The sequence below is a fragment of the Podarcis filfolensis genome (genome assembly GCF_964270895.1).
Source record: "Podarcis filfolensis genome assembly, chromosome: 2".
NCBI classification, from domain to species: Eukaryota; Metazoa; Chordata; class Lepidosauria; order Squamata; family Lacertidae; genus Podarcis; species Podarcis filfolensis.
Window position 1 is genome coordinate 56,511,284 of NC_139605.1, and position 27,740 is coordinate 56,539,023.

General features: G+C 48.6%; 1 protein-coding gene across 2 annotated transcripts in view; it reads right to left on the bottom strand.

Annotated features, from left to right (window-relative positions):
- UNC5A (unc-5 netrin receptor A) overlaps positions 1–27,472 on the bottom strand; it is an 86,677-nt gene extending 59,205 nt beyond the window's left edge. The window contains exon 1 of one of the 2 annotated variants that reach the window (XM_083603822.1): positions 26,991–27,472. In XM_083603822.1, coding sequence (XP_083459948.1) covers positions 26,991–27,093 — 103 coding nt within the window. In that variant the 5' untranslated portion in view covers positions 27,094–27,472. The remainder of the gene's footprint in view (positions 1–26,990) is intronic. The other variant, XM_083603824.1, reaches the window with a different exon arrangement.
- Between the last annotated feature and the right edge of the window lie 268 nt (positions 27,473–27,740).

The following is a 27,740-nucleotide window of genomic DNA, read 5'->3' on the forward strand; positions in this document are numbered from 1 at the left end:
ACCTGGAGATGCTTGGGACTGAATCTTGGATGCTATAACCAGGGCTTGCCCACCCATAAGTCAAGATGAGGCAGGATCCACAGGGGCAGAAGATCTGGCCTCCATGGAAGGCATTACCCGCTCCTGCTGTCAAGGTGGCACTGGCAACTGCAGCAGCACTCCTTGGAGGCCGGATCTGCTTCCTCCTCAGCAGTTCCCCTCACTGCCACCTCTAGTGGCCTCTTGTTTGAATAGGAAGTACTACTGGTTTCCTCGCACCCTTGTTCCCAGTGTAGTTCATTCACCCCTTCATCCTTGATGGGGAGGTGCACCTCCTCACCTCACAGCAACACTTACTTATGGGGCCTGTGCTCCTCTTTCTGGCCAAATACCCCAAACTTCCTTCTCTCTGGCACCCCTCCTGCTTTGATCAGTATGACCTTGATCAGTTCCCTTCCTTTCCATTTCTGGGCAGCAGAAGCTCCCCGACGGCTGGCTTCTAGAAATCTCTCTCTGCCTTTTCCACACACTCTTGAATGCGAACATTTTGGGGCCTGCACCTCACCTTCCTACTTTTGACAGCTGGCTGCGCTTGGCATGTTTGGGTGGAGAAGCAGCGCTGACTATGGGGCATAACTGAGACCAAGATTCACAAGCATTTATAACCCTTTATTTGGATGGATACCGGCGAAAGAATAAATCAGGGGAATCAACTCTGAAAACTTGCGGTGCATTTATTTACCTTACCAATAAATAACCAGGCTGCAGGCTTTTATTAGGGGTTGCGGAGAAAGGCTTTGAAACAGCCTTCCCTCTAGGTTAGAAGTTAAAGCATTGGTCAGCGTAATGCAACGGGATTCCCTCCCGCTTTCCCATCCCCTCCCCACCCCCAGCTCCAGCCTGGCTCTTCTTACCCCGATGCCGCTAACTCCAGCGGCGTAGGTAGCCCCTTCGGCGCGCACAGGACGTGGGGCAAGGTGTCCGCGGGATGGGACGGGGCAGGGCGCGCCAGAATCCCAGAACCCGAGCCGTGCTCCGCTCCGGCGCCCTGTCTGCAGGCCCTCGTTGCTTTTTCGGGCAACGTAGAGCCTACAGGCGCCCGAGCCACCGCGTCACTCCCAGGAGAGACGCGTGGCTGGGGCGCGCTGCAGGCCCCGCGGTAAGCGCCATCCCCTGCGGTGTGGCGCCCAGCGCCCCCTGCCTCTACCCCCCCCCCGCCCCGAGCTACGCCTCTGGCTAACTCTGCCGGACCCGCCACCTTCCCTCCCTCCTCGCCCCCCGGATCGGGCCCGCCCACTCCCGGGGGCCCCTTTAAGAATCTGCGGGTTTTCACGGCGGAGTTAAAGATACCATCTGGAGCCTTATAAATCGAGTTCCCGCCGCGGGGCTGGCACTCCATTACAATGAAAGATTTTAGCGCACTTTACAACCTCCCCGGCCCGCGCCGACAGCAGGTAATTAAAGCAATAATTGCTTCTGATGGCGCTTCCTAAACGAGGAAACTTTGGTGTTAACCCTGCAGAGCGAAAAGGCTGTGGGTGGGGGGAGGGGTTGGCCAAGTCACCCGGGAGGGGAGGAGGTTGGAAATGCGAGGGCTCCGCCCCCACGGTGGCCCCGCGGGATCCTAACCTGGCTCGCGAGTCTCTAGGATTATATTTTTAAAAAGTGCAATGTGTGTGTGTTCTTCCATCTACGCGAAAACCGTTCTATTTTGAATGACAGTGATGTCTGAGCAACGTATGTGTTACAGCATACGTTTTATTTTATATGTGAGACAAACTGCATATCACACCCCCGCCGCCCAAAGCTTGCCTTTGTAAACATTGCGTTTAAAATGAATGTGTAAGATGTATGAAAGTGACATTATATTTAAAAAATACAGTAAATGCCAAATTTTGACTATCACAAGAAAGCCCTGCTGCCCCCACTCCTGACGGGTAATTTGGCTTAACTAAAGTTTCCCAGTAGTGATGTATGGAAGTGAGAGCTGGACCATAAAAAGGCTGATCGCTGAAGAATTGATGCTTTTGAATTATGGTACTGGATGAGACGCTTGAGAGTCCCATGGACTGCAAGAAGATCAAACCTATCCATTCTTAAGGAAATCAGCTCTGAGTGCTCACTGGAAGGACAGATCCTGAAGCTGAGGCTCCAGTACTTTGGCCACCTCATGAGAAGAGAAGGCTCCCTGGAAAAGACCCTGATGTTGGGAAAGGTGGAGGGCACAAGGAGAAGGGGATGACAGAGGACGAGGTGGTTGGACAGTGTTCTCGAAGCTACCAGCATGAGTTTGACCAAACTGCGGGAGGCAGTGGAAGACAGGAGTGCCTGGCGTGCTCTGGTCCATAGGGTCACGAAGAGTCGGACACGACTCAACAACAAAAAGTTGCTCTATTGTTCTATTTACTTATGTATTCCACTTTGAGCCATCTCTTCCTTCAAGGTGGCCTAGTGGTTACTCTCTTTGTATCCACATAACAACCTTGTGAGGTAGGCTGGGCTGATAAGGAATACAGATTGGCCCAAGGAGACCCCTGTAAGCTTCAGTCACTCAGTGGCTTCACCTAGCAAGCTCATATGCTTTACCTTTTTTCCTGTCATCCCTCAGCACTGAAGCCCCAAGAGGATGCTTAGGAAATATCTTCATCTTACTTTCCTAAAGCAAAAGCATAGTTCGACATGAGTTTGTTCTGAAGGGCTTCTTCTGCTCTTGCATCCAGCCACTGACTCATTTAACTGCTGCCAAATTAAAGATGCATCCAGTGTTTACGCTGCAGCAGGTTATCCCCTGCCAAAAAAGGCAGCTCTGTGTTTTGCACTTTTCTTCCCCATCCCCAATTGTCTTCTCAGATGTGATTAAAATGCTATATTGAGGCACCATATCTGCACATATTGCAGATTTACATATTTCTGCAGGGATCAAGAAACAAAGCAAACTTCCAAGGCTGGGAAATAGTCTTGTCTGAGATGTGCTCACCTGCTGTGGCAGGTAGAAAAGCCATAGGCAATGGTGGGGGGATAAGGTTATCAACTTTTTTTACCATCCTGTGTTCCTCTGCCTTTAACATCAGCTTCATCTACAGGCATTAGGGTGATGGTGCTTATTTCTGTACCATCAAAAAGCACCTCCTCGCTTCTCCTGATTTCTGCAGATCAAGCTGCTCCTGAAGGTACAAGAACAAACCTTTTTCTAATCAGCTGGTAACCTAGAGGGGTTAAGTATAAGCACCTTGGAAGATGTTTTAGAAAAGATGATGAATATTGGGGCATATGAGGCAGCCTTATTTTGAGGCAGGCCTCGCACAGTCTGTTACAAATAGACCATCTTTTTGAGGCAATGCACATGGACCAACCTTCTTTTCCTCTTGAATACACAAATTACCTCTTACCAGCCGTCCTCTGATGTGACCTATGAAGCTGGAGAAGGGGAGGTCCAGCATTTGGTATCTGCTAAACTGCAGCACCACCTTCAATACCAGATGGAAAGTGTTATGCTTCCCCTTCCCTACAACTGATCTGACAAGGAAAGAAGGCCTTGGAGATTCCCTTCTCCCCACCAGCTTCACAAACACTTTTGGGGAGAGGTGGGCTCCTACATACAGCTTCACAGACTCAATGGTCTGCAAAGAACCTCAAGGGTCAGCCTACTGTTTGACTCAGTCTACGCTCCACCTGTCACAACGAAGGAGAGCGTATTTTACACTTGCCAGATGCGAGTCTAAAAAAGGAGGAGGCATGTGGAGTTCTGGGTTTCTTTCCTAAGAGATGCATAGAGGTGTTCTGGAATAACTTAAGGCACATCCATTAAGCTTAATGGAGCTGTGATCTTTCAGAATAAGGGTGTTAGTTGTTATTCTTGGGGGGGAAATCAGCCACATTTGGCAATCTAAATCCAATATATCATATTTGATTGGTGTTTATCTAGCCACTTTCTATAAATCACAAATGAAAGCAGTTCCATGACTTCCCTACATAGGGACTTAATGTTCTGTTATTTCCTCGGGAGTACTCAATTGCCCAACTTAGACATTTCCCCTACTATTTGACTCAAATCTTCCTCCCTGCATCTTAAAGCCATTTTCTGCTGTCCTGCTCTGTCGTGAGGGAAAACAACTGTTTCCCATTTTCTTTGTAGCAGGCTTTTAAATATTTGAAGACTGTTATCATGTTCTTAATCTTCTTTTCTCTAAGCTGAACATCCCCAATTCCTTCAACCTTTCCCCATACGTCTTGCATTCCAAACCATTTATCATCTTAGCTACCCTCCTTTGAACTCCCTCCAGTTTCTTTGCAGCATTCTTAAAATCTGGTGACTGAAACTGGACATACCATCCTCCAGCTGCAACCTATCCGGTGCCAAGTGAAGTGATATTATCTAAGGCTTGGTACTCTAGTAGTCAGTGCAATCGCACATGACACTTTCTGGCACATGCAGTTTGTGATCCACTATAAATATGACTCCATCATCATCAACATCATTAGATATGCATGGACAGAAGTATGTATGGCACCAGGTGCAGAATTTAGCTTTTTTCTAAAACCTGTGTCTAGTTTTCATAGAGAATATCCAAAAATACCCATCCAGACCACAAGAAGCTGCCTTAGACCTAGTCATGCTATTGTCAATCTAACTCAGTATTGCTTACAGCGATTGGCAGTGGCTCTTCTGCAGGATTTCATGTGGGAAGTCGCTCCCAGTTATACCTGGAGAACCTGGGGATTGAACCTGGGACCTTCTGCATGCAAAGCAGATGCTTTGCCACTGAGCCACAGCCTGGAGATGTGATGCACACAGAGAACTCAAATAAGCGCAGGTTGCCCCACTAATTTCAGTAGAGAGAAAAGATCAGTGTGCTCAAGACAACATGCTAACCCATGGGAGTGCCAGGGCTTCTGCTCCCATAATAAATTTCTGCATTGGAGCACTTATCTCCAGAAAGCTACTCTTCTTAGGGGAGCAAGTTTGGGTGGCTCTTCCTAGCCTCCTGGTCCACCTTTGTGCCCTTCATCTTTGCTCTCCTATTGCCATCCATGCATGCATTTCATCCAGCCATTCCACCACTCTCTGCCAAAAGAACTGTAAATTCTCCTAATACTCAAATATTTGGTTAAGAAGAAAATATGCCAATTGAGCAAGTTATGTTAATTAAAGGTATTTGCATACATATTATTGCATACATATTACTGCTTTGCATAATTTATATTAAGCATAGCATTCTAGGACTGGAAGAGGCAAGAAATACACCCATTTCCTACCTTTAATAGAGGTAGAAATCCGCACTTGATTTCCCACCTCCCAAAGGCTTACCCACAAAATCTAGAGTACGGTATGTAAGAAACAGAGCAGCACACAAGGATACCTTGAGCTTTCTTGTGAACAATCTATAAACCTAGAGAATTAAAAGTTTTGCATTTTGAGTAGACGTTTGTGGCTTGTTACGATTCAGAATCAACCACATCATATCCCTTTCTAACATAATCAAGGAGATGGCGGGGGATGGGACCTTACTAAAGAACAAATAACCGAATCACTGGAGTGCAGAAAGAAAGAGTAGTACCATCTGGATCATAAGAACAGTCCTGCTGAATCAAGAGAAGGACCCACCTAGTAGAGCAGCAACCTGTTCCCAAGTGCCCAACCAGGTGCCTATGGGAAGGTCAGAAGCAGGACCTGAGTGCAGCAGGGTTCTCCCCACTAGTGTTTCTCAACAATTAGTACTCAGAGACATGCTGCCTCTGACAGTGGAGGTGGAACAGAGCCGTTGTGTCTAGTCTTTTTTGATGTCCTCCATGAATTTGTCTAATCCTCTTTGAAACTATCCAAGTCTATGGCCATTGCTCTCTTGTGGGTCATAGTACTCTGCGAAGTTGTACTTTCTTTTGCCTGTCCTGAATCTTCCACCACTGAGTTTCATTGGATGGCCCCAAGTCATAGTATTGGGAGCGATGGCGGAAAACTCCTTTCTCCCTGTCCACTTTGTCCACACCACGCATGATTCTACATACCTCTATCATGTCGCCTCTTACTTTAAAGTAAAAAGATCCAAATCTACCTTTCTACAAAGGGGAGTTGCTTCATCCCTTTGATCATTTTGGTTGCTCTCTTCTGAACCTTTTCCACTTTGCCACTTCACAGGCCCAGAGTGAGGGCTTTTCAATGCTACTATACAACTATAAGTATCCCTTCTCTAAAGGGTGTGTTTAAATGTACTTACAACTAATGTATGGCATGAGGAATGGAGTGGTGTTGCTAATCATTAATGATGACATGGTCCTTGGCCAATATATGCCTTTCCACGTTCATGCAGCCAATTCCACACTGCCCCACAATAATACCAACCCCAAGACAGATCACTTGTAGAGCACCTGGAGTGAAATCTGCACGACAGTTGAGAAGATATATCCTGAGATACATACTGTCAGGAAGGAAGTCCGATTCATTATTGCTAATGACACTGGAATGCAATATTGATGGCTATCCAGCTGGGCAAATACTAGAAAACTGGGATATGCCAGCTGGAGTTGTCAAGCACCAATTCTACCTGGGCTGAGCTCCAGTGAGTTAGCAGCCAAAGACAGGCTAGGCCTGGCAAGCTGTGGCTGGTGTCTCTAGACCACTGGGAAGTGAGGTTAGGAAAGGCTAGCTGGGCCAGCCAACAAGGACTGGCAATTTTCACTGCTGAGACATGTTGGCTCTGGACGAATTTATTTGAAATGAGGTACCTTTGTGGGATCACCTGTGTTCCTTTGGAGAAGGAAACTCAAGTTGGGGAGGGAGGTTGAGATGAAAGTAGGTGCCTGCTCATGGGAAGAGGCAGTATCAGAGGACACCAGTTGGCCAGGAGCCACAGGACCTAAAACTAATGTCTAAATCTCAGCATTTTGTGGCATAACCGATGAAAATAATGTAAACCTCCCTGTTGACTGAGACAAATCTTAGCCAATCATTGGGCAAGTGATTTTTAGTCGGATACATGAGGGAAATTAAGTGCCCCAAAGCAAGAAGTTCAGCTTTATAAAACTCCAGAAACACTTATGCTCTCCCCACAATGAGTCAGAAGCCACACATAAACACACACAGTTCGATCCAGTGCACAACCCGTTCCCAAACTAAGCAAAGGAAGTAAGCCACATAACAGAAAATGGCCAAAGATGAGAAAGAGACCTTCCCTTCTTTATTTTCATCCATCCATGTCCAGAGAAAGAACCCAGGAGTCCTGACATCTAGTCCCCACTGCACTGACCTCTAGACTGATTTCTTGTTTGTACATCAATGAGAAAGGCATTAGATAGTTTACGAAGCAAACAAAAGCCAGGTTACTGATCTCTGCAGAACAAACACTCCCAGAACTAGGAGAGAACCCAGGAGGGGACCTGACTCTGCACTGGGCATGATCCCCATGCAAAAGGAGAGAAGCAGTCCACGGGCAACATTTCTGCTGTCTCCAAGGCTTTCATTTCACAGAGGATATTGATGGTAGGTCCTCGGTTCCTTAAGTACTGGAGCTGAAGAGACTACACCTGATCACACTATTGGGATATATCAGGGCAGTATTAGGGCAAGCTGGTTTCTGGATATTCCAGTCCCATAAACTGGAAGTGGGATGAGCTTGCACTGGTTGGTAACTGGTAGCCTCTGGGACAGTTGGTTTCTCTAATGCTATTTGCAAAAGCTATTATATGCCTTTGCAAAAAGAAAAGAACTTGATAACTCATTTCCTAATTCTTTGTAAACAGTGTTGCAATCATGCTCTTTGCAAAAGTGGCTCTTCTCTACATAAGATTTCATCAACCTGATGCCCCCACCCCAATGAGTAGAGGTAGGTTGGGAAGTCATAAGTGGGTGAGATTGAAAAACAATATCTGGACTATTACTATTTTTTAAAAGACTTGCTTAGGCGACGAACACTCTGCAAAATTGGACATAAACAGAACAGAGAGGTGCAAGACATTGCTTACAAGGATTACCCAGCTGCCCACGTGAGTACCTCCCAACAAGTTCTTGCTTCTGTTACACACACACACACACACACACACACACACAGGTCTTCCTTTGAAAAAATTGAGAAAGATCTAAAATCTTTCTACTTCTGGGGCCTCTTCCTGGTCCTTTGGGTTCCCCCAAGTCCTTTTACGCACTGAGCACTGGGCAGGCTGAACCTCCTTCTGCAAGATCCATGCACTGCTTGTGTCACTGGCTCTGCATGAGCAGCAAGCTCCATCCACCACACCTGGGCCAAGCTGATCTGGCAGGAGGTCCTGGCTGGTGGAACTGGAACTGTGCCCACCAGCCAGGCTGAAGCCAGGAGCATCAAAGGGGTGGGAGGACATGTCAGCCATGAAGAGGTTTACAGAAAGCTGCTCTCTCCCTCACCCATCTCCACCTCTTTCCTGCCTGGAGGAATCCCTGAGAATCCCAGTGCCAAACAACTCCAAAACTGACAGTGTCTGAGTTACCCAAGACCCACTGCTGCAGTCACTGTCATCAGGAAGTCCCTGTGAGGTGTGATTGCCATCACAAAACAGCTTCCTTGTGGCTGGTCCTTGAAATCTTTTAGAAATATGTAAAAGTCCCAGGCACCTGCAGCCCTGATCAGGGGGTGATTCCTGGCACGTGTGGTGCCTATGGTGCCTGGGCCAGTCCAACTGAGTGGCACTTTGACATGTGACCCATGCTTCGTAAGAAGCAGCTGCAGAGGGGGCGCTTTGCAGCAGCCATACAGCAGAGGTCGGATGCAAAACAGGCCAGAGTTCCCACTCTTATCAAAATCAAGCCAGAAATATCACTGACAGGATAAGATGTGCCATTTCCAAAATATAGCTTCCCATGAGGGGCTTGTCAAGAGTGAGCATGGCCCACCCAGGATGGAACCAGGCAAGAGCAGGTGCTTCATTTCTGGAAACAGAGAGGTCGGGGCTGAAGCAGCTCCTTATCTTTTACACCTTGGGGTGGGTGAGAGAGATGGGGAGGAGGCACTCTGCACATGCTCAAGAAATGCTTATTATTCAACCATGGTGCTGAACATTTATTGAGAGGGAGGGCTGGGTCCTGACATAAATTAACCCCGGCTACAGCCTATATTTGGGAGTCATATCATAAATCAGCAATGGAGGCTGGTTTGCCCCAGCAATCTCAATCTGCTCTAAGCAGCCTCCACTTGCCTGCCTTTTAAATAATTATTGTTGCTGTTGCTGCTGTTATGTCCTTAGCTTCCTCCTAAAGCAGGCGTGGCCAAACTTGGCCCGCCAGCTGTTTTGGGACTACAATTCCCATCATCCCTGACCACTGGTCCTGTTAGCTAGGGATGATGGGAGTTGTAGTCCCAAAACAGCTAGAGGGCCAAGTTTGGCCATGCCTGTTCTAAAGGAACCCAGATTGGGAAAGTCTTATGCGTTTCTTGCATCCAATCCAGGGGGTAGCCTTGGCTGTCAGCTTCCTCCTTAGTCTCAGGACTTATCCATACAGTGGTACCTCGGGTTAAGAACTTAATTCATTCTGGAGGTCCGTTCTTAACCTGAAACTGTTCTTAACCTGAAGAACCGCTTTAGCTAATGGGGCCTCCTGCTGCGCAATTTCTGTTCTCGTCCTGAAGCAAAGTTCTTAACCTGAGGTACTATTTCTGGGTTAGCAGAGTCTGTAACCTGAAGCGTCTGTAACCTGAGGTGCCACTGCACTTGCCTTTCCTCTGCTCTTTCCAGATATAGTCCATGGTTTAAAGCTCTGTGTTAAAGCACCCTTTTGTTTGCTCCAGAGCATTCCCTGCCAAAAACCTGCTCTTTAAAGCTCAATCAGAGGAAATATCAATCCGTGGAAAACCTGAACTGACTTTTGCTCCGATTCAGCTTTAAGAGTATGGTTTTGCGGGGAAAGTTTGGGGCAAAAAAGAAAATGCTTCAATGCATGTAGCATTAAAGAGTGGCCCTATGTCTGGAAAGAGCAGGGCAAGTGTGGGTAAACCATTAGTGTTGCTATTATAGAATTCAGCAGGGAAGAGGAAGTTACTGGAATTACCGTATCTTTTGCTCTATAAAACTCACTTTTTCCCTCCTAAAAAGTAAGGGGAAATGTGTGTGCGTCTTATGGAGCGCGTACAGGCTGCGCAGCTATCCCAGAAGCCAGAACAGCAAGAGGGATGCTGCTTTCACTGCACAGCGATCCCTCTTGCTGTTCTGGCTTGTGAGATTCAGAATTTTTTTTTCTTGTTTTCCTCCTCCAAAAACTAGGTGCGTCTTGTGGTCTGGTGCGTCTTATAGAGCGAAAAATACGGTGTTGGCTCTGCCTCTCATTGACTCTAGTGCCACCTGCTGTTGGCCTCCCTGCCTTTCATGATACCAGTCTCAGTGGGCACCAGATGCCCATTTAAATCTACCTCCCCATGCCTAGTGTCCTCCAGATGTTATTAAACATTAGCTTCTATCACACCTATCTATGCTAACTGAGGTTGATGTGAGTTAGGAGTCGAAATACATCTGGAGGGCACCAGGCTGGGGGAAACTGCCCTAAAACCATGGTTAAAAACCCAGCAGTTCATGGTTTACCCAGCGTCATAGAATTGTATCTGATTCTGTCTTACCACCAGCCTTATATTATTTTTTCCCCAGACCCAACTGTCATAATTTGGGATGCTGTAACTTTGGCTCTGCACATTCTATGCCTCTTGAAGCTCATTCAAAGGATGTTCTTTCCCTCAAAGGATTCTGGGCACTGGAGTTTGTTAAGGTTGCCAGGAATTGTGGTTCTGTGCAGGGTAAACTACAGTGCCCAGAATTCTCTGAGGGAAAGGATGTGTTTCAAAGGTATAATGTTTGCCATGCCACCTGAGGAGGATAGGAGCTCCTTCCTCAGCCAGTGCCTCTCTCTCACACACAGCTTCTAGCACACTCCCTGCCGCCAGGCTCTCGGCTGGAAAGCCAAACGGAGTTGCGCTCATGAGACTGAAGTTGGTTCCCAGTTCCCAGCCTCATGTTGTACTCGCAATAAACGGTAGGGCCAAGTGCTGATTAAGTCAGTGATTGTTATAAATGAATTTGTCAGTGGCGGTTTTGCATCACAATGGAATTTAGCTAATTAAGTATTTCAGCTGATAACACTTCTCCCATTACATGCAATTAGCAAAGCACTAGAGGCTGCAAAGATCTCTGCTGCCGCCCCTCCAGCCAACAAGCACATCCCCAGGGCTAGGGCTGGGCTACAAAGACCACCCAGAATCCCAAAATGGAGGGTGTATTGCTCAGAAATCCTTGACGCTTGTGTTGTAGCATAATCAGATCCCACCCCATTCCCCAATACCAGGGCAAAATAAGAGAACTTGCATTGCTGGGGGTATGTATGGCGTAAGAGTAGCAAACCTGTGGCCCTCCAAATGTTGTTTAAAATTTTTTTTTTAATTAAATTTGCTATCTTGACCAAGACAACAACTTCCATCATCCCCAAGCACTGGATATGCTGGCTGATACTAACAAGAGTTAGGGCCCAACAATGCATCTGCATCATTATGGAATGTGATGGTGACGATGACTGAGCTCCTGTCTTATAGGAATTACTGAGTTAGTTCTGCATCTTGGGAAGCCAAGTCCCATATGATCATCCCAAGTGGTGTGGGTCTAGTAACTGGATCCTAGAAAAGCTATCAAAGGAAAAAAACAATCACACAACTGGGGCCAGCCAGCTTGCCAGAGGCAACAGGTCTGCTAAGGACAGGAATCTCCCTTACATACTACCATTTTATACACAGGGAGTTTTTGTTTGTGTGGAATAGCATTTCATTGTGGGAGCCCTGGTCTACACTTTGAAGCGACACAGCTGTGATAGTAGAGGCCGTCATTTCCCATTTTTAACCCATCGTTCCTTCCTATGCTTGTGCCCAAGGAACAGCCATACTCCATTTTCTGTTGCTTTTTTCCTACTAACCTTTCTTAGGACTAATTCTCACCAAGATGGTGAAAATGTTCCTAGACTATACCACTTCAAATTGCAGGGGGGAACTTAAATTGTGGAGTGTTTTCCTAACATTGCCTGCACATTAGAATGGGGGGGGGGGGGCTGGAAGCCAGGCAGAAAAGTCTAGGCTAGAACACTTCTCTACTTGACAGCTTGTTTTCTATGTGCAGGGAGTATTTTGTATGGAATAGTGACACTCAGTTGCTCAAGTTCCCACCTGCTGTTTGAAGTAGACCAGGCTTCCTGAACCTTGGTGCTCCAGATGTTTTTGGCTTATAACTCCCATGATCCTTAGCTAGCAGGACCAGTGATCAGGGATGATGGGAACTGTAGTCTCAAAACATCTGGAGGGCCGAGGTTGAGGAAGCCTGAAGTAAACACAAATTTATCACCTGACTGAGGAAGAGAATCAGGCCCAAGAATTAACACATGTCATGTTAAATTAGGATCAGAAACCTGGCAGTATTTCGGACATGGACAGCACTTCAATAGTCTGACCAACTCATTGTTGAATCCTGGGGCAGAGCATACGTTGGAGGGAGTGTGCATCAAGAATAGCAGCAGAAAGCAGTGGAACCTGGACATAAGGAAGGATGAACAGATAAGAGCATCTATAAGCCTGCCAGCCTCGCTCACACACCAGCTCACCTCTCTGCTATTTTGCCAGGGGTGCAAGACCGTGTCTAGGTCAACAAAGATCCAGAGCTTGAGTTCCTGCTCTGACAGCGATATCTTAACACAGCTCCCCAGTTGTCACTGAATACATTAAAGCGGCTTCTTTGAAAGGCCAGACTACAAACCCGACATTGGTAACATCGACTTATAGCAGAAAGGGCACTGGGCTAATTGGGGCAGAGGCAGCTGGGCTCCAACAAGCTCAGCACAGAAGCCGCTAACAGCTCCCTTGCAGCACAGAGGCATTTCATGGGGTGGTGGAGGGGAGGGAAAGGGGCTGCCGGGTACTCTCCTCCTGCTGCCTCTCTCCTGCCTCTCCCCACCCACCCCCTTGTTACCACAATTGCTCATTACAGGGAGGCTGCCCTTGCTAATTGCTGATCTGCACCAAGCATCCTGCCTTGAGAGACCCACTTATTGCCCTGATTAATGGCAGATGCTTCCCCGGTCGTCAGGCATCAGCCGTGCTGCCGTAGCAACCACTCACCTCAGCAACCGCTTGCCACAGCCACTTCCACCTGTCCCAGATTTAGGGGCCGCTGCAGAGTTGGAGATGAGGAGGGGGATGGAGCTCGGAGTCGGAATCACCGTGGTGGCAGAGCGGGAGAGGGCCAGGTTCAGACAGAAGGATGAAAGCAAGACTAGGTGGAAGAAGAGAAGCTATGGGGGTGTGCCTGCTGGGGTCTGTGGGGCATTTGTCGGGCTGGGGGAGGAGAAGAAACTGAGGTTCTGGGTAGGAAGGGACTACACTACTGAAAATTCCTGTGAACCCCTTCTCTCCTTTCCTCTCAGCCCTCCGGGGCAAGACTACATACAGCAGCTGTTCCAGCAGGGAGTGTCACGGTGGCTCCAGGAGGCCAAGCAAATTCTTTGCCTCTCCTTTAATTGCAACTGAGGATCAAACGCTTGGATTCAATAACGTTCCTGCTGGAGCCTCAAGGTCACCCTGAGCCCTGGTCCCTCCAGCTGCAGAGTGGAGGAGGAGACAGAGGCCTTGAGGAGGAAGGGGGCGATGCAGCAGGCAGAGGCAGCCACTGTATACTCCCCACATACGCACAGCCAGTGCCCAGCAGTGGGATCCCAAGCTTGCCCCACATTAGAAGGAACATGCAATGAGGGAAGAGGGCTTTCGGCTCTTCTCGCCCTGCACAGAGTGCCTCTGCCTATTCCTCCCTGGAGGCAAATTGTGTTTGGTGCAATGCAACTTGCCCTGCCTGGAAGGAGAGATGTAATTTTGAGAGGTGGTGGTGCCCCACACCACCACCACAAACCCACCCCCCCTGCAATCCCTCTCCCAGTTCAGCCTCTGGTGTGTCCCACAAGACAGGGAGATTTCCAGCTCCTCACACATTTCCTGTCTCCTGGCCTCCTTCACAAAATGCATCCATGTGGAGATGGGGCAATTATTTAGCAAGCAGACTTGTGAAGTAGGGAAATGTTGGCAGGTAAGGCCTTGCACAATTAGCACCTTCCTCAGCTGTTCTGTCTCTGTGGTCTGCTCCAGCCCTGCCGCTTCTGTGAGCCATAGTGATTGTCACAGTAACAAAAACGCAGAACCATACAGATCTATTATGTGTGGCTGGGGCTTGTCAAGCTCTGATAGATCTCTGACACGGGCATGACCAGCCACGGACCTAACATACAATTCCTTTTCCATTCCAGGGCAAAAGCCAGCCAGCCTCTTCTGTGGCCCTTTTCACACATCTGATGTGTGCGTATTTATCTCTTCTGGAATTCAAATGCAATTTCTACTTAGATGTTGTTGGGGGGTGTTAATGCTTCTTTTTCGCTTTCAAGCCTGCATAAACAGTGCCCGCATGTGCACACAAATAGCAGCATAATGGCTTTGAGTGACATTTGGGGGAAACTCCTAAAGGTTGAGTAGAGAGAGCTCTAGGCCAGTTAGTCTAGAGTTGCCCAGTAGGGGGTCTCCTTGCTTCGTTCCACGAAATGGCTGGGTTGGCTCCAGCGCTTGTCTGATGACCCAAGCACATAATTACAGCCGCAGGAAACTTTCTCAAACGTCACTGATCCTTCCTCCCTGGCCCTTGCTTCCACCATGCATGCACACATAGCAGGGATGGGGGGGGGGGGATGAGCCACCCTGCTGTCAGATGACAGTTCTCATCACCCCTGAACGTTGGCCCTGTTGGCTGACGCAAGCTGGAGTTCAAAAACATGTGCGCACAACCAACCACCTTGCCCGGAGAACAGCTATGGATGTGGGACTCTCTCATGGCCGCTTAGGTTTACTCTAGAGGCTGTGGGGCATCTAGGTTGCTACCATGTGGGTCAGCTACTGAGGGAGGTGTACCTTCTGGAAATTATAGAGCCCCCCCTTCTGGAGCAGTATCCATTTCTCAGTCCCTGCTCCTGGGCTGACGTTCAGCACCGCAAGCTAATCCATAGCCCAGTTCAGAGATATAAGCACAAGCTGCTACAGACCCCCAGGCACCATACCAACACAAACACACACACACACACACACACACACACACCTTTATTCTGATGCACATCAAAACACACCAACTTGCCTTGTTCAATACATTTGGGCCTGCATGCACATCTGTGGTTTCTCATATGGAAGCCAGAAATCAGAGGGCAAGCTGCCTAGGAGTTCCCTCCTGGGAGCCCAGTCTGTCCTGGGGCTGGGCTTGCCACGTCTATATGAGGATCGATGGTCAGGTTGTCTGAGAAAGGAGCTCTGCTGCTCCCAGGGCACTCCTAGGAAGCATTAGATAACCGTTTACCACCTTGCAACCCTGCCTGAAACCCTGGAGATCTGCTGCCAGTCAGCAGGGACAATGCTGAGTGAGGTGGACCAATGGTCTGATTTCCTATATTCTCCTATAGAGACCCCCCCATAGCCACCTATTATGCAAAGCCCCACAACCCATGGGACTAGTTTTGTAATACAGGGACAAATGAAGGAAAATCCAAGACTCAGACAGGATTAGCACTTGAAAGGGCCCTCAGGCAGTAAGATCGATCCAGCCTAAGAAAGACCGGGAAAGAGTTCCAAGCTGAACTACACCTCCAGAAATAGCACATGGTGCTGCTGTCCTAGGAGTGTACCACTTTGGAATGCAGGTGAGGGGCTCATAGGAGGGAAAGCTCCACATCATCAAAACAAAACAAAACACACCAAGCATCTCTTGCCTGTGGGGGGGGTGTGCCAGAGAGGATTCTCGCAAGCTTTCCCCTCAATTTCTGAATGGTACAGATCAGAAGCCCCTGAATACTCCTTGTGGGGGATACAAAATGGGCTGCTGCTTTTACGCTCTGCTTGTGTCTTTCCCAAAGGTTAGAACACCATTTAAATTAGCAGGGCTCTTCTGTATGTGCTTATGTTCCTCATTTTCTATGTGCAAGAAGAGATTGCGTGTTGGGTGGAGGGCATCGAAACACAATATTGTCCTGCATTCTGAAGTGGTGGTTCAGTCCCAAGCGATCAGTACCATTTGTATTTGTGGAATGATTTGCCTTTGTTCCTAAGGCAAGTAAGTTAGGGGAGACATAACAGAGGCACACAAAATTATGCAAGGTGTGGAAGAAGCAGATAGAGAGCAGCTTTTCTCCTTTTCTCATAATAGTAGAACCCTGGCTATCAGTGAAGCTGAATGTTTAGGTTATGGCCCTTGCTCCACCACGGAGAATCTGTATTGCCTACAGAAGGTTGCCATGGTCTTTTTACAAGAAGAGTCTCTGAAGTGTACTTGCCTGGAGGCAGAGGCAGCATCCAAAGTCGGGTCCAGTCCTACAGCTGGATGATCCATGGGGTCAGATGGTTCAGGGGTCAGGGAACCTGTTGATCACGGGGCCAAGGGTCACAACAAGCAGGAAACAGCAAGGTAGGGCCAGGAGCTACTAGCATTGCTACCAGCATCCACCTGCTGCTTGAAGCTCTGCTTAAGAAGGCTGAAGCCAGCTGGTTCTCATCAGCACATTCTCCTCTTAAGTCCTTGAAGGTTGATCAGATGCAGGTGGAGTCACTCCCCTTTCTCCCCCTTCAGGCTGCTTTTCAGCAGGCAAAGCTGACACCTGGCCCATGGCAAAGGCTCCAGATTCAGTCCTTTACATCTTCAGGTAGGGCTGGGACAGTAGGACAAAGTCTCAACTGAAACCCTAGAGAACTGTGGCCAACCTGTGTGGACAACACTGAGCTAATTGCCTGACTCAGTATAAGGCAACCTGTCCCTAATGGAGAACCAGTGTGGTCTAGTGGTTAAGAGGGGTCAGACTAGAATCTTGGAGACCAGAGTTCAAATCCCCACCTGGCCCTAAAGGTCACTGGGTGACCTTGGGCCAGTCACTGCCTCTCATCCTAACCTACCTCACATGCATGCTGCTTAGATCTCCTTGGAGAAAAAGGTGGGATATAAATGCAATAAACAAATACAAACAATTATGTTAGAAGGTTCAGGACAGGTACTTCTTCATATAGCACAGAGGCAAACTTGGAAATTTTCTCCCACAAGAGGCAGTGACAGCCACCAACCTGGAATGGCTTTAAAAGAGGCTTAGATAAATTCATGGAGGATGAGGCTATCAGTAGGTACAAGGTCTTCGTTGTGGGCTTCCCATAGACATCAGGTCAGCAACTGTGAAGATAGGATGCTGGACCAGATGGCCCTTTGGTTTGATCCAGTAGAGCTGCTCTTATGAGGGAGTATGAGGTAGAATTAACTTTGCAGAAAGAGCCTTTCCCCCATTTGAATACATTGTGTGTCTGTGTATATCATGGTTTCCCAAACTACAGTCTCTAGCTATTTTTGGACTTTTATTCCCATCATCCCTAGCTAGCAGTGCCAGGGGTCAGGAATGATGGGAACTATAGTCCAAAAACAGCTGGAGACCCAAGTTTGGGAAACCTCGGTGTATCTGAACATACATGTACTGTTGAGTTATGAGTGAAAAAAGTCCTTAATCAATATTTGCTTACGGGGGGGGGGGAGGACATGCCCTAATTTCTGACAGCCTACTTGGTCTAAATAGGGAGGACTTGATGAGGGACATCCTCAGCACAGCTGGAGGAGATGCAGCAAAAGTCAACTGAACAAATCAGGAAGTTGGAGAATCTTCCCTAAAAGGAAATGCTAAAAAGGGAGATGCTTCTTAGTTTAGGAAAAATGATGACTTAGAAAGAACATAATAGAGGTTTATAAAATTTTGAATGGCGTGAATAGGATGAATAGAGAGATTTCTCTCTCAAAATACTGGACCTCTGGATCATCCAAATAAAAATTGATTGGCAGCAGACTCAGGATACTTAAGAACATAGCCATGCAGTACATCATTAGCATGTGGAATTTATTGCCACAAGATGTGGTGGAGGCCATGAGGATCAGTCAAATTAATGGTGGATAGTTTGATCAATGTGTCTTAGCCATGAGAATGAATAAAGGAATTCTATATTCAGGAACAGTTTACTTCTAATTAACACATGCTGGGGACAAACAAATCTTCATCATGACCTGCCTGTGATGATCCAAAGGTCATTTGAGTTTCCAGCGTTAGGGACAGTGGGTCTTTGCTTATGCTCTTGTGGTCACATTTGAAGCTCAGTTCGGGTACAGCAGAAGTGGGGGAGCTACAACTATGAATAATTAATTAGTAGGCTATTGGGGGGGTGTGCAGAATCAGAACAACCCCGGGGGGGTCAGACTTGGGGTGGCAGTACAAGAAAGGCCTGAATAGGAGGAATCTTAAATGGAGATACTAGCAGATGCTGGCAGGGACTGAGGGTCACACCACTGGCAAAATTCTCATATTTAGATGCACTTCAGGATCTCTGTTATTCTTATATTGGTGTGATTATATTAACACGAGTGCCTGCAGTTGTTGCAGGGGTTGTTCACTCAGTACTGTTTTCCTCTATCTACCTGGACAAGGAAAACCTGGTGTGCAAAAACAAAGCCCTTGCATAAGTTCAATTTGCAGTCTCTCTAGATATAGCTGCCTGAATCACCGAAGATCTCCTGCCAGTCAGGGTAGACCAAGGGTGGAGACTGTAACACTCCAGATATTTTTGGACTCCCAACTCCCATAAGCCCCAGCCAGCATGACCAATACTTGAAGATTATAGGAGCAGTAGTCCAACAACAATTTTGGGAAAGCCAATGTGGCCATCCTTGGTGTAGACAATAGTGGTCTGATCTATTGGGGTTCCCATGTTCCTGCTGTCGTGGGTCAATCAATCAACATGCATTCCTTGGAGGCTGGATCTGCTGCCCCTGTGGATCCTGCCACCTGGGGCAGTTGTCTCATTTTGCCTCATGGGTGGACCAGCCATGCCAACAGCAAGAAAAAGCATGCAGGTAGAGCTGATTGTTTGGGTCTTTCCCCATTGCTTATGACTCCAGTAGCAGGCCAGTTTCAGTATCATGGGAAAGAGATGCATGATTGGTCCTGTCCACGTAGTTGTGATATTGCTTCTCTCTCTCTCATACACACACGGACACATACAGAGGCCCCCTACCATACCACGGGGAACTAATTCCTGCATTTCTCTCTCTCTCCTTTCACCAGGAGCTGAGAACTACATAACAGGCAAAAAAGACTTGAAGCTCCTCATCCGAGCATTCTCAAGGAACTGCAGGTAGGATGAAAGTCGTTCGATCTCAAACCCTGGAACTGTAGAAAACTGTAGGGACATAGGTATAAGCTTAGAAGCTGCCTTATTCCAAGCCACACAATTGCTCCAGCTAACTCAATATTGTGAAAACCCTGAATGGAAGTGGCTTTCCAGAGTCTTTCCTAGTCCTACATGGAGACACCAGGGATTGAACCCAGGGTTTTCTGTATGCAAAGCTTTACCACTGAGCTCTGACCCCAATATCAGAACATTGGAAGTGTCCATTGTGAGTTTCTGCACCTGCTGGGCCGGAGATTCTTACCCAAACATTCAAAGGGACTTTGGCATATAGCTCCTGGAAAGGTTGGGTGGCATTTAGCCTCACTTCACACGAACGCCTCTCTGGTTCAAGAAAAGAAGAAAGTGCCCCTCCCGTCTCCTTCTCCTGCAATATTGAAGGAAGGAGCTGAACGCACCTGACCCCAGCATGAGCTGGTAAGAAACAAAATGAAACGGCTCAGTGCAAGTTGCCCAGCTGATGTCATCCCAAAGTCACCAGGAAGCGTTTGGTGTTCACATTGCTTGGAACGCAGAGATAATGAAAGATCTTGCACATACCTCGTTCTGCCGTAAGGGGCTATTGTGAAGGAGGGCTCCCCCCCCAAAAAAAAGCAGCAGCAGCAGCAAGGCGAGTCTGGCAATTCCCTAGCTAGATTGTTCCAGTGGTTACTTTCTTTCTTCCCCATGCTAAGAGGGTGCAGCTTATCTGCACCTAATTTCTTGTCTGAATTTGTCTGCCTTCAGCTTTCAGCCGGGGGCTCTCATTCTGCCTTTGTCTGCTGCATTAAAGAGCCGCCTGCCGTCAGAAATCTCCTTCCGTACCATGTAGGTACTTAGAGATTGTGATCAAGTCACCCTTTACCCTTCTCTCGGAGAGACTAAACAGATCGAACTGCTTTGGTAAGGCAGGGCTCCCTGCCCTCCAGTTATTCTTACAGCTTCTCCCTACTTCCTCTGATTTATGAACACATTTTTACTGACACGTTTTTTTAAAAAAATAAAAAACTGCAATATAAGCAGGGCTCAGGATGCAGGTTTTAGCAATGTTCGTCTTCACGATTCACACAAAGGTAACGTCACCGTCTTCCCATTCCTGCTGCAATGACCCCTGCTTATTTAAGGGGTTGTTTACAAGATAATATAAGGCTAACCTTCCACACACTTTAAAACGCATGAAAAACCACTCTATAACCAGAATGCTTGAAGACTAGCAAAAAGGTGGACCACCCCTCTTTTCTCTTCCAAAGAGTGTTCCAAGAATGGAAAGGTGATTGTACTACCTGTTGAGGATTATAAAGGAACACTCTGTGTTAATTAACCCAGAATAAAATACACAGATTAGCACGGAATTGGGAGTACCCTCCCCAGAAGATGCACTGAATGAGAAGGAGGTGGGAGTCCATCAACTTACTATGCTTTAGCTTCTGCAATTACGCAAAGCAAAAGGATGACTAAACACACATTAAGTAATCTTGAGAACACACAATAAAACAGAGGTGGGCAACCTCAGGCCCTTCAAACCCCTCTATATGGCCCTCAGGATTCTCCCCTGCTCCACACCCTCCTTGAATGTTTGTGCCTGGCTGGAATGTGTCCTTGAGCTTTGATCATGCCTCTTGGGTGCCTGGGTGTGTGAGTGTATTTAGAAATTGTCCAGGTCTGCAAAGGCAAAATTTACATCCCTTGCTCCTCCCACTTTTGCCCCTGGCCCCGCAAACCACCGGCATGTGGCCCTTTGGAAGGAATGTGGCCATTGGACAGAGGTAGTTTCCTCACGTCTGCATTAAAAGCTAGAGTGGTGATGCTAATCCACATTGGTGACTGTGATTAATTGGGAATAAAAATGTGTTACTTTATGACAGCTCCCCTAAATTATCTTTATATGTATTTCTCAGAGAGACTCAGAGAACTCTCAACCAAGTTCCATCTCTGGGAAAGGTGACATTCAGCTGTCAGTCTGAGTAGGCTGGCTGGTTTTGATTTGGAGCTGTGGGAGCAGAAAGGTTCTATGCTGGTGATCCACCAAGACTGCTGGAAGAAGGGGTGGAGGTGACAAAAACCCATAGAGGTTCATCTAGGCAATGGGAGGGAGTCAGCCTAGGAAAGGCTTCTCAAAGCCCACCCTGGTTTTGGACTGCTACCGCCCTCCTGCTCCAGAAAGGTGCAAATTTGACAATTCTCACGTTGCAATAGCTGGCCCATCCTACCTAAGCCATACTGACATTATCAAAACCAAGGCTTCCAAAACTGTGGAAACCACCATAGTGGTTAGAAATGGCTCCTGGCTGCAACCAGCCCTTCTGGAGCTTGCCTCTGTTTCTGTGGCATGGAGAAAATGAATATATTGTGCCACACCTGAAGCCCCTGCCTTCCACATAAGAAGAGAGCCCTGCCAGATCAAGCCAAAGGGGCCAACTAGTCCAATTTCCTGTTCTCACAATGGCCAACCAGATGGTGAAGCCTGAAAGCTGGACTTGAGCACAACAGCACTCTGCCCACCTGCAGTTGCCAGCAACTGGTATTCATGGGCACAACAGCTCTGGCATCCACAATCTGGTTCCCTCCAAATGTTTGAGTATCGACTCCCATAATTCTTTGCTGGCTCAACCAATGGTCAAGGATAGCAAGAGTCGTGGTCCAACCAAGACTTCCCTGGAGGTTGGGAAATCCTGCAAACCACTGCAGTTCAGAGGTGCTTATATAAGGCATGTGAAAGACTGTGGAGGGACAGCTGGTGCACTGAGACCAGTCCCTAGATCAGGAATCTTCTTGGGCTCCCCCTTTCTTTCTACAAAGCATGTGTCTGAGGTTGTCTGGCTGGGCTGGGGTAGCATCTGATTGCTGAGGACTTGTACAGTAGGGCCCTTGGTTCATGACTCAGCTTCTAAGTATGACCACCCTATGTCCATAAGAATGACCACATGGAGAGATTGACAATAAAATATTGCAGCATGGAGTGCACCTGTTCATGGCTGGCTGGCTGGCTAGAGCCCTGCTCTCTCCCAGGTTACTCCATTCCATTTCCCTACCCCTGTTTTGTTGTTGTTGCTCTTTCTCCTTCCCTCCAACAGTCCATCAGCATCCCATGGCCACTGTGTGCTGTTTGTACCAGGGTTGGGATGCTGCTGTGGACTCCAGCTCCCATCAGCCCCAGCCAGCATGAACAGTGATCAGGGATAATGGAAATTATAGTACAATAACATCTGGAGGTCCACAGGTTCCACATCCCTGCATTAGTATTTAATTATGTAATTATGGGAACATAGGGACCTGGCGCCACAGTCTTTTCTTTTACCTTGCCAATCCTTCACCTTTCTAGTTCTGCCAAGAGAATTCCCCCACCTACATCCTTCTCTCTACCTTTGCAGAGTCCAGACTCAAAGGTCCTTATGAAGACAGCATCTTCTAGTGAGTGAATGAGAGAACATACCTTCTCACGCCAGACCCGCTAGCGTATGACATTTGCCATGGGATTCTCCCAGGGTTGTCTTTTGTCACTAGCTCACTTGTTCCAAATCTCAGGCTTTATAGAGGGTTGCACCTCACATCCAAGCAAATCAAGAACACCAAGCAGACAGGTCACCCCTTTTATCTAAGAACATTTCACCTCCGCATAACTCTGTGGAGCACAAGGCACATCTCCAGGGTGTCCTTTGTTTTTATTTTGATCTGACAACCCTGTCCTTTCCTTTTGCTTATCAAAAGGAAGTGGGGTTGTATGCTTCCTTAACTTGTAGCTTAACTTAGGCAAGGAGCACTCTGGGGGCACCATGAAGTTGTGAAAATAAACAGATGATGCCTTGTCTTATCTCACCACTGGCATATAGGCAGGGCAAATCACAGACCTGGATGCCTAATGGAGAGGCAGTTCAGTAATACACCAACTGAAATGCAGGCTTCAGATCCCTCCTACTTACATCCACTGGCCCCTTATGTCCCACCCCAGGCACAGCTCAGAGGCATCCTTCATCTACAGCGGTTGATTTCTGACATCTTAGTCCACTGTGAGTTTTCCAATCAACCCTCCATTGGAGCACATGCTGGGGTCACAAGATCAATTTCAATAGAGATCAGTTACCCCATACTACTTTTTATTTTAACCAAACCATCAAGCTATCAGGGCAGCCCAAGAGAGTCAATGGGTGGACCCCTACCATGTTCTGGAGGAAATGAAATGGAGGAAAAGGAGATTTTAGTTCACTTTGGTGCTGTGCAGGGAATGCACCCAACCATAGGCTAGCAGTATAAGATGGGGTGATATTGCATTATGTGTTGATAGTGATTGGATCACCTCTCCCCATATTTTTTTTAAAAAATATTTTATTAAGGGTTTTCTTGTTTTACAGTGTAAGTGTAATGCCTCGTATTTTTTTTTCTTCCATGTAACAATTTTACAAATCTGTTTCATTTGATGAGGCATTAGGGAGAGAAGAAAAAAAAAGAAAAAAAAGAAAGGGGGTGGAGGGAGGGGAGATGGATGGGGGTGGGGTCAGGTAGCGGTGTTTCTGTTATGCTTAATGTATGTAGAGTTTGGTGTCAGCGTGCTTGTGTTGTTCACTTGTGTTCCTTTGGTGGTGAGAGAGGTTGGGGTTGGCCTAGGGTGTGATTGTTTGTTTGTGATTGGCTGTGGTGATCTTTGTTTTCGTGTGTGAGTGAGGTGGGTGTGTGTTTTGGATCAGGTTAGCCATATTGATTTGTATGCTGTTGGTGGATTATTGTCGTTGTCCTGTTGGGCTGTGTATGTGATAAAGGGGAGCCATACCGGGGTGAAGGTGTCTTCTTCTGTTTGTCCCCGTGTCAGTTTCAGTTTATTAGTTAATTTTTCTAGTAGGGCTGTTTCCCATACTATTTGGTACCATTGGTCCATGCTTACTCCTGACAGGTCTCTCCAGTGTCTGGTTATGGTGTTTCTGGCTGCTGAAAGTAGGTGGGTTATGAGTTCTTTGTGGACCTCTCCCCATATGATCTCCTTGCTCACTCCCCACAAACACAACTGTGGAGGGAAATTGGCATCAAGGCAGTGGAGGATCATAGAGCTGAACTGAGGGCCATTCGACTTAAGAAGCCAGTGAGGAAAACCAAGAGACATGAATTTGGGGGAAATGCATGGGAGCAAAAAGAGAGCTAAGGGACAAAGACAATCTGAGATGAAAAAGGTAGTTGTGTGATCCTAAGGGAGCAGGCTGAGACAGTCAGGATTATGGAGCATTAGTAGGGGGGAGAGGCAATTAGTCCAGCAGTTTTTCAATGCTTGTTTCATCTCTGACACTGTGCCTGGCTACAACTGATACCGCCGTGGCTCCCTGAGTCCTCAGAACAGCACAATAACTTGGGGCATGTGGGGTGATGCAATTGGCTTGGGCTCTTGTAGATTTGGAAAAGCACAGAACAAACTGTCTGCATTCTGGAATTGCCTGCCCGCTTTGTGCAAAGGGGTCAAATTGCCCTCATCCATAGGCAAAAGGCTTCCTATGCTGCCAGGATGAGCCGCAGCCTCCAGGCAGGTGGAACGCCCACCATCTTCAGCAGGGAAGAGGCCCCCCTCTATGTGGGCCCCTTTTGTGACTGTGCCTCTAGACGGGAAGACTTACCCCCTGCTTGGCTTGAAAGTTGGCTGTCTCCCTACAGGCTGGCACTGAGATCAGTGGGAAGAGCAGAGTGAAAAGACAAAACAGTATCCACTCATGCTCCTCTCTGCTGCCAGGTCCAGGTCCTCATCCTTCAAAGCAGCCTGTGGCATGTGTGGGTTTTCAAAGAATCACTGTGCAGCTCTACAATAGGCAGCTTGTTTGTGCAGTTGGTAGTGGCTGCTCTGTAGAGGGCATGTATTTCTCATTGCCAGGTGTTCTGGCTAGGTGCGTAACTGAAGGGCTCTGTGACATACAAGTGTGCGGCCAGGAGGCGTGTTGCCTAGAGAGGAGTTGTTATGATCAAAGGCAGCATAACATGTGTGCAGTTGTGTGACTGTGTGGTTGTTTGCTGACAATGCAATCACCCTCGTGTGTGTGTGTGTTTGTGTATGTGCACATTATCTTTTGCATTTGTGAATGTGTCTGTGTCTGTGCTTGTCGTGCGTGCACATGAGTGCCTAGCATATGTTCAAACCTCTTGCTGTATGGGGTCGGTGGGAGCTGCAAACAATTTGCAAAGGACCCTTCTAATCCTCAAGAGGTCCTGAAAAGCGTGCGTCCATGAGTGCATGTGTGTGTGTGTGTATCTTTGGTGCATTATGACGGAGTGGCTGGGGTTGTAGCTTGGAAATCCTTCTGCTGATGAGGCGCCAGAAGCAATTCCAGAGACACACCTGTGCATGCCAGGTTAGCTTCCCCGAGACCCTGCTTAGAGAAGGAGGGTGGTAGGAATGAGAATGGCTGTCCTTCTTCGGTTCCACACTCTGCTACTGACCTGCTGGCTGACCTTGGCAATGTCCCTAAGGCTCTGGGCCTCAGTTCGCCACAGTTTAGTTTGAGAATCAAAGCCCTGCCAGGCCTCATGCACTGTTGTTGTTTTTTGTTCAAGCCTTGGTTGCTGCTCTGATCAGGAAACTAACTGCCTCTGAGCCCAGCCGGACAGTGAACTCTGGGTGAGCAGATGGGTGTCTTTGTTGGAGAGGAATGTGAAACAATTAGCCAACCCTCTGAAGACACCCTCTGTCATCCTAATAACACACACACACACACACACACACACACACACCTTCCCACATCAATATTCCTCTCTTTGGCACAGGGCAAACTGAACGCAGATGCACCACTAGGCCCCATGACTTTCGTCAAATCCTCAGCTTGGGGTTCCCATCACAGACCCAGGGCTTTTCAGGTTAAATATATGTACCATAATCTTCTCCCCTTACCCCAACCACAAACTTCCCCTGCCAACCTCTAGGCACAACTGCCCCCGTAGTTGTTGGAAGTCCCACTTCCAGTATTCCTCCTGTACAGAGAGGTCCCAGTTATCCTGCTGAGGCCAGAGCAGTCAAGCAGTCTCTGTTTCAAATCCTTCCTACAAAACCCTTTCGGTCACCTTGCAAAAAAAAGAGCTGCCTGCCAGATCTGAGAAGCAAGACAAATAAGACTGTGAGCTCCACTGAAGCCAAGAGGATTGGCAAGAGGTGGGTGGGGAGGGGGCAGAGATGCAGCCAGACATGCTCCCCAGCTCTTGTTTTAGCTCAATCAAAGGGCAGGAGCAATGGGCAGAAACGCAAGCATTGAGAGATCAGGACGGAGCCCCGGAAAAGAGGGTCCTCCTGCTGCAGACACAAGACACACTTTGGCAGTGCCAGGGCAGCGGGTGGCGGAGGCAGCGTTGCACATGGCACCGAGCCCAATGGCTGCTTTAGACAGAGCAGGGGGTGCAGTCGGGCTGGAAAGTTTGTGATTACACTTGGTGATGCCGAGTGGCTCCCTGTCGAGTCCAGGGTTCCCGCGCACCTCGACGACCCGCGCCCACTCCCGCTTGCCGAGCCCCTGGCTCCCATAACACACACCTCGTGCCCACTCCTACGACGATGCCACCTGGCGGCTCCAGTGCCCCCTTGGTTGAAGCCACGGCGCCGCATCCTCCGCCAGTGCCCACCGTACTCCCCGTCGAACCGAACTCAGATGCATCTTCCGCTCCAGCCGCCCCCTCACGCCGCCGCCCCCCCCCCGCCGTCCCCGAGGCTGCCACCCGTCAAGGAAGGCACCCGAGCAGAGCGCGAGAGCCGCTCACGCTGCTCCAACCAGACCGACGCCACCGCGCGTAAAGAGCGCTCTGACTCACCGTTGGGATGAATGTGGCTAGTGAGGATCGTGCCAGCCAGCAGGACATGCCATAGCCTTGTGCCCAGGCGGGCACCGGCTCCCAGCTGCTGCCATAAAGCCATCCTTCGGCAGGAGAGAGGGTCGTCGTGTGAGGACGGGGCAGGATCCGGCCCAGGGAGAGGGGAAAGGAGAGAGGAGGAGGGGGTGGGGACGTCCCAGGGAGCACTGGAGGGGGGGTGTCCCAGCTGGAGTCTGCTCCGCGCCGCGCCGCCGCCGCCGCAACAACTCCTCAAGGCACCTCGGGGGCACTTAGCACCCCAGCCCGCCGCGGGCTCCCTGCGCGCTCCATCTGCTGCTCATGGCCGGACGGACCCGCCGCCAGGGCTTCGAGGGGCAGCTGGCAGGGGGCGGCGGCAGGAGAAGGGGGCTCGATCCGGCAGCCAGCACTGGAGCTCCGTGCCGGGCAGCCGCAGAGACCCCCTCGCCGGCCGGTCGCGGCGGCGCGACGGTGCGTCTTGCGTGTGTGTGTGTATGTGTGCGCGCCTCTCTCTCTCTCTCTCTCTCTCTCTGCGCGTATGCCAATCTCTCTCTGCCTCTCTCTCTCTGCCTGTCTCACCCTCGTTGCCACTCACTGCCAGGCAGCGCCGGGCTGGCTGCAAGCACCTTGTCCGCGGCAATGCAGAAGAGAAAGAAGAAAGAGCCAGCGAGGGGCTGCAAAACCCGGACTGGATTCCGCCACGGGAAGGGACGGAGCAACAGCTGGTTCCAG